This window comes from Chaetodon trifascialis, chromosome 22 (assembly GCF_039877785.1).
Source record: "Chaetodon trifascialis isolate fChaTrf1 chromosome 22, fChaTrf1.hap1, whole genome shotgun sequence".
Classification (NCBI taxonomy): domain Eukaryota; kingdom Metazoa; phylum Chordata; class Actinopteri; order Chaetodontiformes; family Chaetodontidae; genus Chaetodon; species Chaetodon trifascialis.
In genome coordinates this window covers 19,923,129-19,939,267 of record NC_092077.1, presented here as the reverse complement: position 1 = coordinate 19,939,267, position 16,139 = coordinate 19,923,129, and the positions used below count along the sequence as shown (strand labels likewise).

Here is a 16,139-nt window from a genome sequence, read left to right as displayed (position 1 = left end):
CTTTTCCTGAGCTCAAGAGAATCAGTATGAAAACAGTCCTGTCAGTGTGTGTGTGTGTGTGTGTGTGTGTGTGTGTGTGTGTGTGTGTGTGTGAGAGAGTGTGTTCATGCCTTCATAAGAGCTCACAATAAACTCAGTAAGAGAAGAGAAAACATCAAGAATCCTAAATATAAAACAATATGGACAATATAAAAATGTAAAACATATCTGTCTAAAAATGAAAAAGCTGTCAGGAGAGGACAGGATGCACGAATGCTGACGGTTTGAAGAAAATGTGCAACATGAAAAGTGTTTAAATGTTTCCTGACAAATATATTTGGTAAAATAAAAGAGAGAAAGAAAAAAAAACTGCTCAAACTCTGACCTTCGACCCCGCAGCGTCCATCCTGCTAACCCCGCCCCTCTGCAGAGAGAACGGGAGCTCCATTCAAACAAACCAAACTCCGCGCCCCGGGATGCGACAGTCGCTGTAGAAAGAGAGAAAGGCGGCACCAGCAGCAGAAGAGCCAGAAACACACAGTTTACCTAAAAAAATCAGACCATCAGGACAATCAGACGGACAGCCAGAGACACAGACAGCCAGTCAGTCAGCAGCCGGAACACACACACACACTGAGCGCAGTCTGCTAGCAGGAGGCTAACAGCTAACAGCACCGACATGGCGAGCGCCTCGTACCACATCTCCAACCTGCTGGAGAAAATGACTTCCAGCGACAAGGATTTCAGGTAAAATAAGACCTCGGCAAGGCAAACCATCTGCACGGTTTGTGTTATCAGCTCAAACTGCTTGTCTTCTGTGTTAAAAACAGCGGCTGGACAGCTAACGATGGCTGTGTCAGGCCTCAGGCTGTCATGCTAACTGCTAGCCTGCCACCTGTCTGATCATCGTCACATCGATGGCTAGTTAGCTAACAGCATTTGCTCCTTAGCGTTTGATTTGACAGTTAAAACAGGGCGAGAGCGTTAATAGCTGGTTAGCAAGCTAACCTGCTGCACATCAGGCTAAACTGACGGCCGAGTTGCAGGAAAATACCGCCAGTTAGCGGTTAGCTTGCGTGCTAGCTGGCTAGCTCATTGCCAGCACTAACTTCTGTCATGCCGCAAGCTAGCGTGATGTCAGCCATCGTTTGTGTATGAATTGTTACGCTGCATGTTGCTCAGTGGATTTAAATATGAAGTTAGCATTTCAGCTAATTGGTTCTCAGTCGTGTAAGCGGTTACGGTCCTAACAGTTGATGCAGTTTAGTAACGTTCGTGTTTCGTGTCGGCTAACTAGCATGATGTTTTGGGGGTGTGGTAGCATCGGTAGCTCAGGTAATAACAACATGTAAACAGACTGGAACTTAAACGCACCGCTGAGGTGGATGTTGTCAGTGCTAAAAGCATCGGTTTTAAGTGGTGTACTTCTTTCTGGATCAATCAGTTTCATGTGTGATCAATCAGTTTGAGGCGTGGAGTGTTTAAACGCTGAGAGGTGCACACTGCTGTTCATGATGGCTTGTTTCATGACTTCTTTTGGTTAGACTCTCTCTGGATTCTTCTGTTGACACATATTGATCATATTGATCAGGTTTGTTTATACTGTCAATATCAGGAAGTCACATATTCACTTTAAAGCTGAGGCGATGAGTTCATTAAACATTTAGTTGGGTGACTAATGGTCTGTGTAATCTCACTTTTCCAGCATAAATGCTAAAGTCTCCGTTTCCAGCTTCTTCTTTTTGATAATAAATTAAAGGTCTTTGGATTTTAAACTGCTGGAAAGACACAACAATCAATATGAAAACATCATTAGGAACGTGCAATGAGCATTTTCACTTATTTCAGCATTTTATTAACCAAATACTTGACACAGTCAGCGGGTTGCTTAAGCGTAAAAAGTGTCCTTGTCTCCGAGCTGCTCCGTTACCTTTCATGTCTTTTCTTGCAGCAGGTCCTTCTCTGAAAACTTATTCGTCTTTTCATGTGGTGAAAGTTCTGATTTGCAGCTTAATTCTGGTTTATTTTGGTCTTATTTTTGCATTTTTTTTTTCATGTCTATCTAACTGGAGCTGAAAGATTGATTCATGCGTTAGTCGTTCATCAGGAAATGAATCTGATCTATTTTCATGATCAATTAGTCGAAGTCATTTTTCAAGCAGAAATGCCAAACATGCCCCACTTCCAGCTTCTCTCTGTGAGGATTTACTGCCTCACTTTGTCTCACAGGATCAGAAATCGAACGTCTTCAGGTTTTACATTGCTGGATGGGCAAAATGAGACATTTGAAGACATCGTCTGAGCCATCAGGACAGTGTGAGGGACAGTAAAACGGACAAAATGATTCACTGTACTCAGCAGATTAGTGACTGAAGTCTGTGACGGTGCTGAGAAAGCGAGGTCTGCGCAGTTAAAACTTTCTCCTGCCAAAGCAGCGCTGATCCCACATCAGCGTTCACCTCACCGTCAGACTCACTGGATTGTGTGACTGAGTGAAGGTAACGGTGCGTTTGATTGGTGCCCTCCTTGCGTTTCGTTGCCGTCATTGGTTGGTTTGAGGTTGCTGCTGTTCACTGTTGGATCATCTGTCTGTTGCTGCCTGGAGAACACGAATCAATGGAAACCTGATGATTTGAACATGATTGACTTATTGAAAGCTGTCGCTGCAGCGTGTTGATCTGTCTTTGGTTTTGATGTGTGGTTTAGAAATGATGAGCAGAAAGTGGAAGCACGTGACGCCTGTGTTTAATGGTGTGAGACGTACAGACAGCGTGGCTTCAGTGGATTGAATAACGTGTCAGCCGCAGATATTACGATCGTATGCTTCATTGATTTCAGCAGAGTCCGATGATGATGATACGATCTCTGAGCATCTGTGTGTTGATGGAAGTGATCAGCAAAAAAATGAATCGATTTATCTGTTAATGAAGCTTAAATGCCAGATTCTCTGGTTTCAGCTCCTCTGATGTGATTATTAGACTGAAGACTTTGAGTTTAGAGGTTTCCTTGAACGGAACCACACATTTCTTGGTCGGACTCGACGATGAATCTGTAATGAAAACAGTTGTTAGCTGGTTATTTTACGTGATATATTGATATAGGAGAATAACCTCGTCCGTATGGTGACACCAGTATTTCAAGCATTTTCCGGCCTTGACCTCAGTGTGAGTCTTGACTTGTGTGGAAGTCAAGATGGAAAACACTAGAAACGCGTCTAAAGGACAGTGAGATCAGACGGCTCAGTCCCGAAAAAGCCTCGTGTTAAACAGATCACGTTCAGGGCAGAACACCCTGCTTTGTAAGCTGCTGGAGGACGATAACAACCAAAGTTGGCAGCACAACTAATCACTTTCATCACTTGTGACAGCAGCGCTCTCAGTACAAGAAATCCGTGAAATTGTGAGACTTGTCAGAATCCCGTTGCTGCAGAAATTGCTGCTGACCCTGAACAAGAGAAGCAGGAAGTCGCTCCAGTCGTGATCTGCGTGCTTTAACGGCGTCCGAGGCTCTGCAGGACGCATCATTTCACTTTCAGTTTAGGCCGAGTGTCTCCATATTTTCAGCTGTCAGACACACCTGAATTGCTTTTTTAATTTTGATAGGTGCTCGCTCTGCAGGCGTCAGAGGAAACACATTCTGGATCAGACGCGGTCCCTGCAGACAGGACTCAGATCTGGGGCAAAATATTCGATGGGTGTCCTGGAAACTGTGGAACAAATTTCCAGTCATAGAAAACACACAGTAAGTGAGAGAGGAGTCAGATATCCTGGCTGAACGAGCTTCGCTGCCTTCTGTCAGAGCCGACAGCATTTACTGACCGGATCCACCAGATTCACGTTCAGGTGGAGCTTTATGGACCGAGGCCTTTAATTGGCTGCTTCCAGCTATGTCACGTGTCACATGGCATCATGTTCAGGATGGATGACATCATGATTTAATCTCAGAATAATCATCGTTGGTGGATTAAAGCTGATTTCTTCGCCTGTTTCAAATGGCTGAGTAATGTTTGGTTGTTAGCATGTGTGGTTCAGCTGCTAACGCTGCTAGCTTCAGGTGTGATCTTCAGGTGTGGCTCAGCGGTGGTTTTGAATGCGTGCTGGGTGGATGATAATGAAACACCAGCTAAATGAGTTGAGCTCTGTGTTATTCAGGGAAATTTGAGGATCACATGACATGAAACGTTTAGCTTTGATAACAGTAACTCACAGCGGGTGTGGTCAGCCTCCTTAAAGACTTATTGTCATGAGTAAAGTATGATGTGGTAACATGCTGAGAGTCAGTGACGCCTATGAATGATAATGATAATAATAATGATAATAATCCAGTCAAACTGGACTCCAACTGTTCTAAAATACGATTATCTAATACCATAAAAAATAAGAACATGACAGCACTTGGAGGAGGTGAAAGTAAAAGTAGTGACATTAAAACGTGAAGTTTTTGTCCGTCGGCTGTTTTAAATCAGATCTCCACAGACAGAAACATGTCCGTCCCTCACACCAGCAGGATCCTCATCAAAACCGTCCTGGAAGAGTCTGGACGATGATGTGTCCGGAGGAGCGAGCCCTATTGGATCAGAGTCCTCCTGTGAGGAAGTTCAATGTCCTCGCCGTCCTCTGGAAAGTGGACGAGGAGCTGTGTCATTGTGTACGTTAGTTTTTCCGTCCTGTGGACGAATGGACGGCATCAGTCTGCAGCACCAGATGGAAGAAAGTATGATGTCACTTTCTGTTTGTCCCCATTTTCCGTCCTCCCTATAAAGAGCTAATAATGTCACTGTGGCTCGTTTGAGGGAATCCTTTAGTCCTGAGCTCAGACTTAAGACTGAGTCCAAGCAGCTCCACCTGTCTCCACCTGGGCTGAGTGGACGCCGTGTGGTTTCATTCAGTCACACTGAAGGCTTTGATCAGCTTTTCCTGCGTCACCAAAACAGACTGGACCCTGATTGGTCATCGGTCAAAGGCGGCGTCGCTGTTTGGATTCTGCTACGAGCAGAAAGCACGAGGACAGAAGAAGAATATGGACTGGCAGATGGCCGTGAGACGTCCACAGCTGCGCTCTGTTTGACTCTGAAGAGTTCTGTTTGTCTTTTCGAGTTTGGACGTCGTGTGTTTCTTCTGTTAGAGCAGATGAAGCCGAAAGCTGTCCCTCGTTTGACGATCAGTCAATTCATCAATCGCACTTTGATCACCTCTGCACTGTGTGGGTTTAGATAAATGAGCGACCGCGAGGACCGTGTCCTTCGCCTCACGTCTCTGAGTCCAGAGCAGGTTTTCAGGTTTCATCAGCTCGTTCATTATTTGTCTTTCTCTCTGCAGGTTTATGGCCACGAACGACCTGATGACGGAGCTACAGAAAGATTCCATCAAGCTGGACGACGACAGCGAGAGGAAGGTGGGTTTAAGCCAGCTGAAGCTGGTTTGTGGCTGGTTGTATCGCAGGCGTGCTGGTTCTTAAAAAACAGTTTGACTTCAGCAGGTTGCATGTTGAATGCGTCCCTGTGTTGATTGACAGGTGGTGAGGATGATTCTCAAACTGCTGGAGGACAAGAATGGAGAAGTTCAGAATCTGGCTGTCAAATGGTAAAAGCCAGTTTTTTGGTTTGTGTTTGTCCTCCTTTCTGTTTCCGTCTTTAACCCGTGGGTGCGTTTGTTTTCTCCAGCCTGGGGCCCCTGGTCAGTAAGGTGAAGGAGTACCAGGTGGAGACGATCGTGGACACTCTGTGCACCAACATGCTGTCGGACAAAGAGCAACTCAGAGACATTTCCTCCATCGGGCTCAAAACTGTGATCGGAGAGTTACCGCCCGCCTCCAGCGGTAAAAATACAACAAATACTACTTTAGAGTATTACCACGTTGTACCACACATACTTGAAGTTGTGCTCATATGGACGTTTGGCCCATTCTTTGGTACATTCAGTATTACGTCCTCTGCTGAGATTATGGCACCTTGTCCACCACGTCTCTGTCTCTTCACTGACGCCGTCTCCATGTTTGTGTGCTGCTCAGAGGTAAAAGACGGACGTCAGGACTTTAAACGCTGTCTGTCTCTCTGTCTCTCTGTCTCTCTGTCTCTCTGTCTGTCTCTGTCCCTCAGGCTCCGCTTTAGCTGCCAGCGTTTGTAAGAAGATAACGGGTCGTCTGACGAGCGCCATCGCCAAACAGGAAGACGTGTCTGTCCAGCTGGAGGCGCTCGACATCATGGCTGACATGCTCTGCAGGTACGCTGCCCGTCTGTCTGTCTGTCTGTCTGTCTGTCTGTCTGTCTGTCTGTCTGTCTGTCTCTCTGTCTGTCTCTCTGTCTGTCTGTCTGTCTGTCTGTCCCTCTGTCTGTCTGTCTCTCTGCCTGTCTGTCTGTCTGCCCGTGTCTCTGTCTGTCCCTCTGTCTGTCTGTCTCCCTGTCTGTCTCTCTCTCTGTCTGTCCCTCTGTCTGTCTGTCTGTCTGTCTGTCTGTCTGTCTGTCTGTCTGTCTGTCTGTCTGCCCGTGTCTCTGTCTGTCTGTCTCTCTCTCTGTCTGTCCCTCTGTCTGTCTGTCTCCCTGTCTGTCTCTCTCTCTGTCTGTCCCTCTGTCTGTCTGTCTCCCTGTCTGTCTCTCTCTCTGTCTGTCCCTCTGTGTGTGACGTGGACACAGAACCAGGCTTCGTCTGTCTGTTCAGTGCTGAACAGGATTGTTCCAGAATCAAATGTTCAAACAGCAAACGGCGTCGTCACCGTCGCCTCGTCCTGTGATCTCTTTGTAGTTAATCAGTGTGATGATGATGATGATGATGAAGGCAGCTGCTGCGTTCATGGTCCTGTCAGAAAAAACTGAATTCACAGCAGTGATGCCGGTGTGGCTCCACCACAGTATGAAATGAATCTGTCTCTGCTGATCACTGTCTGTCTGTCTGTCTGTCTGTCTGTCTGTCTGCCCGTCTGTCCGTCCGTCTGTCTGTCTGTCTGTCTGTCCCTCTGTCTGTCTGTCTCTCTGCAGACAGGGAGGTCTGCTGGTGAACTTCCACCCCTCCATCCTCAGCTGTCTCCTCCCTCAGCTCACCTCCCCCAGACTGGCTGTCAGAAAGGTACGGCTCACCTTCACGCTGCTTCAGACGTCCTTCAGGAGTCAGTCCATGTCCACGACGTCTTTCTGTCTCTCTGACAGCTCTTTTATTGTCCTCCTGTGACCATTTCAGAGGACCATCATGGCTCTGGGACACTTGGTCATGTCCTGTGGGAATCTGGTCTTCATCGACCTGATCGAGCACCTTCTGACCGAGCTGGGGAGGAATGACAACATGTCCACCACCAGAACCTACATCCAGTGCACGGCGGCCATCAGCAGACAGGCGGGACACCGGATCGGTGAGACGAGACGAGTTTTTTACTGAGCATCGCCCTCCTCACCTCCGTCACCTCCGTCACCTCCGTCACCTCTAACCCTCTGTCTGTCTGTCTCTCTGTAGGCGAGTATCTGGAGAAGATCATTCCTCTGGTGGTGAAGTTTTGTAACGTTGACGATGACGAGCTCAGAGAGTACTGCATCCAGGCCTTTGAGTCCTTCGTCAGGAGGTAAAACACGCAGTAATACCACCAAAGTACTGCGACGGCCGGTTCCCGTTTGACCTTGCTGATGTTGTTCCAGGTGTCCTAAAGAAGTTTACCCTCACGTTCCCACGGTCATCTCCATCTGCCTTCGCTACCTGACCTACGACCCCAACTACAACTTTGACGATGAAGACGAGGACGATAACGCCATGGACGCCGAGCAGAACGATGAAGACTACCAAGGTGCAGATTTCTTTACAGTAAATCTTCAGGTCGTAGTTCTCGGCCCGCAGGGTGGATGATAACAGCCGCTCTGTCTCCGTGTCCAGGCAGCGACGACGAGTACAGCGACGACGACGACATGAGCTGGAAGGTTCGCCGGGCGGCCGCCAAATGTTTGGACGCCGTCGTTTCAACTCGCCACGAGATGCTGCCAGAGTTTTACCGCTCCGTCTCTCCTGCGCTCGTCTGCCGATTCAAGGTGCCTCCTCGCTGCTTCCTCCTCCTTCGCCTCCTCGCTCTGATGCTTTGTCAGCTCGACTCGTTCACTCACTGACTTAGCAACGAAACCTTCAGTCATTTCTTTGTATCGATCCGACTAACGTTGACTGGACCAGTCTGTTGTGATCCACACCTGTCGGTCTGACTGGACTTACCTGTGTGTCTGCAGGAGCGGGAGGAGAACGTGAAGGCGGATGTTTTCCATGCCTACCTGTCGCTGCTCAAACAGACCAGACCGGCTCAGAGCTGGTTGGCTGATCCGGACGCCATGGAGCAGGGCGAGACGCCGCTAACCATGCTGCAGAGCCAGGTAACGTACCTGACGACCAGGTGTCTCCACTGTAGGTCTATATGTCACTTCTCCAGACGACCACTCTGTGGACGTCTGGAGCAATGACTTATCTGTAGATTTATATCCAGGTTTCATCCTCCAACGACCGTAAGAACAAAACTGCTGCCCGTGAACCAACAAACTCGCCGTTTATTAACGACTCTCGACTTTAAAACTGATGACTGATGAAAAATTGATCATGAAAATGCTGTTAGCAGCTGTACTTCATGTGGAGAAGTAGTATTTTCTGACTGCGTACTGTGGTAAAACTCACGTATTTGGCTCCTCACTGGTTGCAGTTGTGTTTCTGTGCAGCAGATGTCGCTGTTGTCGCTTTGATCGGTTAAATTCTGGTGACAGGAAACCCTCAGCATCCTGCACTGTCGACCACAGAAAACAGGAAGTCGTCGCGTTGGTCTCTTTTCTCTCTCTCTCTCTCTCTCTCTCTCTCTCTCTCTCTCTCTCTCTCTCTCTCTCTCTCTCTCTCTCACTCTCTGTATATGTCTCTCGCCCTCTGCAGGTCCCCATGATAGTCAAAGCGCTTCACAAGCAGCTGAAGGAGAAAAGTGTGAAAACCCGTCAGTGCTGCTTCAACATGTTGACTGAGCTGGTGAACGTCCTCCCAGGAGCCCTGACTCAGCACATCCCAGTACTAATACCAGGTACTACTACGCCACTGCTGCTGGTACTCCTACTCGTCCTGCCTCCCTGATATGAGCAGTATTGCAGTATTTGTGTCAGTATTCATCAGAGTTTTGTTTCAGGTATCATCTTCTCTCTGAACGATAAGTCGAGCAGCTCCAACCTGAAAATCGACGCCCTGGCCTGCCTCCACGTCATCATGGTCACGCATCCCGCTCACGCCTTCCACGCCCACGTCCCCGCCCTCGTCCCGCCCGTAGTGGCGTGCGTGGGAGACCCCTTTTACAAGATCACCTCTGAGGCTCTGCTCGTGACCCAGCAGCTCGTCAAGGTGGGACTCAAACCCGCCGCCTCTGGATCCAAGGTCACCTGATGAGTTTACAGCTGATTTGACTCTTTCTCTCCTCCAGGTGATCCGGCCTCTGGACAACCAATCAGAGGGCTCCGACAGCTTCGACCCCTCCCCCTACATCAATGACCTCTTCACCTGCACAATTAGACGCCTGAAAGCCGCCGACATCGACCAGGAAGTCAAAGAACGAGCCATCTCCTGTATGGGACAGATCATCTGTAACCTAGGTAACCACCGTCCGTCCATCGCAGTGATGTCAGCTGTGACGCAGCTTCCTGTTTGACTCACCGGTGTCTCTTCTCCTTTCCGTTTGGTCGTGTAGGTGACCGGCTGCCTGCTGAACTTCCTGGAACGCTGCTGATCTTCTTAGAACGCCTCAAGAACGAAATCACCAGACTGACGACAGTGAAGGGTAAGCCCCGCCCCCTAACAAGAACAGAGACACCAGGGACAGACGTTAGAGCAGTGGAGGACAGGTCGGCTGCAGGATGCACACGAGTCTTTGCCTCAGGCGGACCCCTCGTGACGCGTGCTGAAACACTGACTCGTGGAGTTAAAGAGAAAAAGACTAAAATGTTGACTTAAACACTTTTTCCGGAGCTTTTCTGTCGTTAGCTCTGAGCAGTTTTATTTTGAAGTCTCCGTTTTGTTGCTGACTTCCTGTCTGTGTTCGTCTCCGTCAGCTCTGACGCTGATCGCCGGCTCGCCGCTGAAAATCGATCTGAGGCCGGTTCTCCCCGACGCCGTTCCCATCCTCGCCTCCTTCCTGCGCAAGAACCAGCGAGCGCTGAAGCTCTGCACGCTGGCTGCTCTCGACATCCTGCTCAGAAACTACAGGTAACCCACGCACCTGTCGGCTCCGCCCACGGCCGCCCGCTCCTTCCTGTCAGAGCCACAGTCTGAATGTGTGTGTTTCAGCTCTGCGGTGACTCCCGTCATGGTGGACGCCGTCCTCGCTGAGCTGCCTCCCCTCATCTCAGAGAGCGACATGCACGTGTCTCAGATGGCGCTGAGCTTCCTGTCCACGCTGGCGGTGACTCACCCGTCCTCGCTGGGTCAGCTGAGTGGAGGGAACATCCTCCAGCAGCTCATCGCGCTGGTTCGATCCCCACTGCTGCAGGGAGGAGCGCTCGCCGCCATGCTGGACTTCTACCAGGTGAAGCTCTCTTTTTATTGGTTCATTAAGTTTTCTGTCATCAATCATGTTAATCTTCAGCATTCAGCTTTCAGAGGTCACAGTTCACTGAGGAGTCACTGAGTGGTCCATGTCTGTGACCTCAGTGGCGTTAGGAATATTAGTGTTTGTGCTGTGTGTCGTGAACAGTCTGCAGTAACTCTGTGTGTGTTCAGGCCTTAGTGGCGACAGAGACTCCTGGTCTGGGTTACATGGACCTGCTGAGGATGCTGACTGGTCCAGTTTACTCCCAGAGCGCCGCTCTGCCTCACAAACAGGCCTACTGCTCCATCGCCAAGTGTGTCGCCGCCCTGACCAGAGCCTGCCCCACCGAGGGCCCCGCTGTGGTCGGACAGTTTATCCAGGTAAACCACCTGTCTGTCTGTCTGTCTGTCTGTCTGTCTGTCTGTCTGCCTGCCTGCCTGCCTGGCGCCTGTCTGTCTGTCTGTCTGTCTGTCTGTCTGTCTGTCTCTCTCTCTCTCTCTCTCTCTCTCTCTCTCTCTCTCTAAAGTCTGTTTCTTCTTCTTCTGTCTCTCAGGACGTGAAGAACAGTCGCTCCACAGACTCCATCAGACTGCTCGCTCTGCTCTCATTGGGCGAGGTGGGACACCATGTGGACCTGAGCAGTCAACCAGAGCTCAAGACAGTCATCCTGGACGCTTTCTCCTCCTCCAGTGAAGAGGTAACGCCTGCCTGTCTGACCAGGAAGTGCCTTTCAGATCCAGACTTTCACATTAAGAGCTTTTGACATGTGACAGTCATGTGAGGCTGTGCCTGTGAGCTAAATGCTAACGCTGTCAGGTGTTCAGTGAATCTAGAATCACAACCAGAGTGTGATTTGGTGACGTGTTGGTAGATATTAACCCGTCTGTGCGTCTCTCAGGTGAAGTCGGCGGCCTCATATGCGCTGGGCAGCATCGCGGTGGGGAATCTTCCGGAGTATCTGCCCTTCGTCCTGCAGGAGATCTCCTCCTCCAAGAGGCAGTACCTCCTGCTGCACTCACTCAAAGAGATCATCAGTAAGAGCCGCTCCGAGACTCTGAATAAACGTGTGTGTGCGTCTTCTTTGGTGTTAACCTGTGTGTCTGCGTCGAGGTTCGGCGTCGGTGTCCGGCCTGAAGCCCTACGTGGAGTCAGTGTGGGCTCTGCTGCTCAAACACTGCGAGTGTCAGGAGGAGGGAACCCGGAACGTGGTGGCCGAGTGTCTGGGCAAGCTGACGCTGATCGACCCCGAAACCCTGCTGCCCCGCCTCAAAGGATACCTGCTGTCAGGTAATCGGTACCCAATAAACCCTGCTTCCCCGCCCTCTGCTCCTCCTAGCCAATCAGGCTGACTCTGTCTGCTCAAGCTGCACCTCATTGGTTTACAGATCAGAATGTAATGGAATTTTAGTTGATGTATTGATGATTATTGAACGTGTGTGTGTGTGTGTAGGTTCGTCGTATGCCAGGAGCTCCGTGGTAACAGCGGTGAAGTTCACCATCTCTGATCAGCCGCAGCCCATCGACCCGCTGCTGAAGAACTGCATAGGTAAAAAAAAGAGATTCATAGTTAGCCGTGTTAGCAGCGAGGCGCTAATGTGCTACTGCTGAAGGAGCTCGTCTCCTGCTCCGTCTCTGATTTGCTCGTTCTTGTCTCTCAGGTGACTTCCTGAAGACGCTGGAGGACCCGGACTTGAATGTGCGTCGTGTTGCCTTGGTAACGTTTAACTCTGCAGCCCATAATAAGCCCAGTCTGATCCGAGAGCTGCTGGACTCTGTTTTACCACAACTGTACAACGAGACCAAAGTCAGGAAGGAGCTGATCCGAGAGGTGAGAGAACCTGGAAGAGCCCGAGTTACCTGAACCCAGACACAGGTAGTATGTAACACCTGTGTGTGTGTGTGTGTGTGTGTGTGTGTGTGTGTGTGTGTGTGTGTGTGTGTGTGTGTGTGTGTGTGTGTGTGTGTGTGTGTGTGTGTGTGTGTGTGTGTGTGTGTGTGTGTGTGTGTGCAGGTGGAGATGGGTCCATTCAAACACACGGTGGACGATGGGTTGGACTTGAGGAAAGCTGCGTTCGAGTGCATGTACACTCTGCTGGACAGCTGCCTGGACCGGATCGACATCTTCACCTTCCTGAACCATGTAGAGGACGGCCTGAAGGACCACTACGACATCAAGGTGGGACCGCATGCCAAAACACACACCGCTTTGTTCTTCTCTCTGCTCAGACGGTCTGAGCGATGGCGTTCAGGAGGCACTTTGGTCTGAGGAGCGTCCACGCTGACCGTTTGTCTCGCTGCTCTTTTCAGATGCTGACGTTCCTGATGCTGGCCCGCCTGTCCTCTCTGTGTCCCAGCGCCGTCCTGCAGAGACTGGACAGACTGGTGGAGCCGCTGAGAGCCACCTGCACCACCAAGGTACAAAACTGCACGTGTCAGAGACAGCACGCCGAGTATCGAGTTGCATCATGGGTAATTGTAGGATCCGTGGTTGTTCTGCCTCCACGCTGGTGACAGTGGGAGGCGGAGTGATGTCTCAGGAACGCCATGAAGGACGTTCTTCAGATTTGACAGAAGCGCTCACTTGAACTCAGGGATGAACTGATTAGAACTTGGTGAAAGGTCAAAGGTTGCTCTGACCTCACAAAGTGTGCGTAGCTGTTATTGTCCTGTGGATTAACCGAGCAGTAGACGTCCAGCGCCGCCGTGCTGAATGTTGGCGTTTCTGTTGTTTGACTGTTCAGGTTAGGACTGAAAATGTCTCCCGTGTCTCCGCAGGTGAAGGCCAACTCGGTGAAGCAGGAGTTTGAGAAGCAGGACGAGCTGAAGCGGTCGGCGATGCGAGCCGTCGTGGCGCTGCTGACGATCCCCGAGGCTGAGAAGTCGCCGCTGATGTCAGAGTTCCAGTCCCAGATCTCATCCAATCAGGAGCTGGCGGCCATCTTCGACTCCATCCAGAGGGACTCAAGCTCCGCCAACATGGAGTCCATGGACACCAGTTAGAGAGATGGACAAACAAATTCCCATGATGCAACACGGCACCACCCCGCTGCTGGAGCGCTAACCCTGCAGCATGTTTCCATGACAACAGGACGCAGACACACACACACACACACATATACGCATACGCACACACACACACACACACACACACACACACACACACACGTTTAGTGACACACCCTCTCCTAGCGATCGATCGTTCCATGATGCATTGCACTGAAATCAGCTGTTGGAAGAGAATGGAAGCAGACGGATGTACGGCTCACACACAGGGACAAAAAGGACAAAAACAAAGAACAAAAAAAAAATTCCAGAAAAATAAATTCCATACGAGGCTTGGAAGCTCCTCCCACTTCTTGTTTGTTTTTCCAGCGGGGTCATCTGATTGGCTGATCTCCCTGTTCATCATCATTCTTCTTTTTGTTTCTTTTTTTCTTTTTGTTATTCCAGAAAGTTCCACAGGTACTGTTCTGTAACCTGATTGGCCGCTGCTGAGTGACTGACAGTTGGCGTGTTAAAACTGACCAATGGGAAAAAAAAACAGCCTTTTCTGCCTGAGGCTGTGGTGACCAATGGGAGAAGGGCTCGCTCTGTTTTTTTTGGTAATGATGTAGGCAACCAATAGGATGCCTGGGAATGATGACAGATGGGCGGGGTTTTACTGTTTGTGGACCAATCAGCTTCTTTGTTTCACCTGATTCAATAGACCCGCCCTCGCTCCTTCACTCCTGAAGGGGGGACGAGGAGAGATTATTGGACTGGGTCCAACCTGACCAGACCTGACTGGACACCACTGATGTCCTGTGTGGCTGTTGTCATGGTAACGCAGTGTGTGACACAGTGTAACCATAATCTGATCAATTTGTTCCCGTCAGGCCGGCTTTCCCAAACTAGTTCCAGCCGGTTCAATCTGATCAGGACCTGTTTCATCTGCCGTGCTCTAGTCTGGTTCAATCTGGTAAAACCGGGTTCAGTCCGGTCTAATCTGGTTCAGTCCGGTCTGGTCAGGACAATCCACTGTTGTTTATCGCCCAAGAAAAATAAAAAGGTCCATTTCTGCCTGCCTTCATACTCTGATCTCTGTCTGATTTCTCCTGGTCTGAGCTCCTCTGAGCTCAGCGCACCGACATCGAACACACCTTTACGTTCAGACTTATATCACCTCAGATGAGCATTGTGAGCGAACGCCCGTAAATCTGCTTAGAAATCAGCAAACAGGAGCTGCTAACAGCTAATTCGGACACATTTAACTGCCAGTGTCTCAGAATGGAAAGATTAGCTCAAGCTGTAGCATAGCTTGTCTATTCCTGGTAAACAGCAGCATGCTAGCATGCTAATTTTAGCATTTAGCTTTCCTAATACACAGGCTCACGGAGCTGCTAGCACGACTTTAGACCTGAAGTGGAGTATTTCCACTTGTTCAAACAGATGTGATCACAGCAGTGGTGGAAGAAGTTTTCAGATCCTTGAGTAAAAGTAGCAAAATAGTATTTAATAATAATACTCAAGTAATGTTCAAGTACATCACTTATACTTAGTTACATTCCACCTCGAGGTTCTACAATATTTAAAGGTAGTACAGGTTTAAAGATGTCAGTTTGCAGTAGTTGAAGTATAACCTAAAGCAGCAGAGGGAACCAGAATGCAGTTGTTTGGAGTAGAGAGGTATCTGTAGTACTGCAGTATGACGTGTACTGACACTTTGCCCTGCGCTCAGGTTTCCAGGTTCTTCTTGTTCCCATGAGAACGTCAGTTCAGGGTTCTTCAGCTTCCAGTGATGTTACAGCTGTGATGTGCTGGCGCCAGGTGCATCTCCAGACACACAGGTAAGAATCAAACAACTTCCTGTTTAGAGTACGAAGCTCTGCTGCGATTGGCTGCTTCAATGAGGCAGAAACTCATCAGAGAGCAAACAAATGGAATGACGCTGGTTCGTCTCGTCTCCGAGCAGCAGCTGAGCTGATCAGTTTGTCTGGCTGATCATTGACACGCTGGACGTTTGTCCTCTTTGATGGAAGGACGCTGTGAATCTGTCTTTAGAGACCAAACCTCCAGAAACAAATGCTTTCAGAACTGACAGGAAGGAAGATGTCCAGAAACATTTACCAGAACTCACCTGCACATCACTCACCAGCCAATGAGAGCGCCCCACCTGCAGCTCACCCTCAGAAGCTGCTTTGATGGATACTTTTTTCACGACACGATGAAAACAACGAGATGTGAAATGAGTCTGAATCATCAGCTGATCCTGCAGCTTCCCTGGGCTTTACGGAGCTTTACGCTTCATTTTACTGTTCAGTCTGACCACAGCGTGGCTGTTCTGGTTGAGTCTCCGCGCTCTCATGTCGCCGTTTTAAGAGAAAATACTGAAAAGTTACTGAACGCGACCTGATGAGCAGCAAACAGCAGACAGAGTGAAACATTTAGCAGCTGAAGAACCAGAGCTGGGCTGGTGGAGCCCAAAAACTGAGCTAGAATCAGCTCATTCACTCCAGAACTGTGCTGCAGTACAGTTTTGAGGTACTTTACTTGAGTATTTCCACTTTCAACTACTTTATACCTCTATTCCACGACAGTTCAGAGGGAAACCTTGTACGTTTTACTCCACTACATTTATCTGATACCTTTAGTTACTTTGCAGATAAATAATA

At 49.3% G+C, this 16,139-nt stretch overlaps 1 protein-coding gene across 1 annotated transcript; it reads left to right on the top strand.

Annotated features, from left to right (window-relative positions):
• Positions 1-361: 361 nt before the first annotated feature.
• Positions 362-14,559, top strand: cand1 (cullin-associated and neddylation-dissociated 1). Its single transcript, XM_070991858.1, has 26 exons — positions 362-726; positions 5,298-5,373; positions 5,494-5,561; positions 5,642-5,796; positions 6,077-6,200; positions 6,953-7,040; positions 7,152-7,320; positions 7,422-7,527; positions 7,601-7,746; positions 7,833-7,984; positions 8,174-8,314; positions 8,856-8,997; positions 9,100-9,308; positions 9,388-9,556; positions 9,652-9,741; positions 10,013-10,166; positions 10,248-10,485; positions 10,680-10,868; positions 11,042-11,185; positions 11,387-11,522; positions 11,599-11,775; positions 11,939-12,034; positions 12,147-12,316; positions 12,500-12,664; positions 12,796-12,903; positions 13,264-14,559. Exons 1-26 carry the CDS (start codon positions 659-661, stop codon positions 13,486-13,488), a joined length of 3,705 nt encoding a protein of 1,234 aa, XP_070847959.1. The 5' UTR covers positions 362-658; the 3' UTR covers positions 13,489-14,559.
• The last annotated feature ends 1,580 nt before the right edge of the window (positions 14,560-16,139 follow it).

Excerpts from the sequence above, each read along its gene's own strand:
- cand1 (XM_070991858.1), top strand. The coding sequence starts at position 659 with ATGGCGAGCGCCTCGTACCACATCTCCAACCTGCTGGAGAAAATGACT. Across the intron at positions 6,201-6,952 it reads ATGGCTGACATGCTCTGCAG|ACAGGGAGGTCTGCTGGTGA; the intron begins GTACGCTGCCCG and ends GTCTCTCTGCAG. Across the intron at positions 7,528-7,600 it reads TTTGAGTCCTTCGTCAGGAG|GTGTCCTAAAGAAGTTTACC; the intron begins GTAAAACACGCA and ends ATGTTGTTCCAG.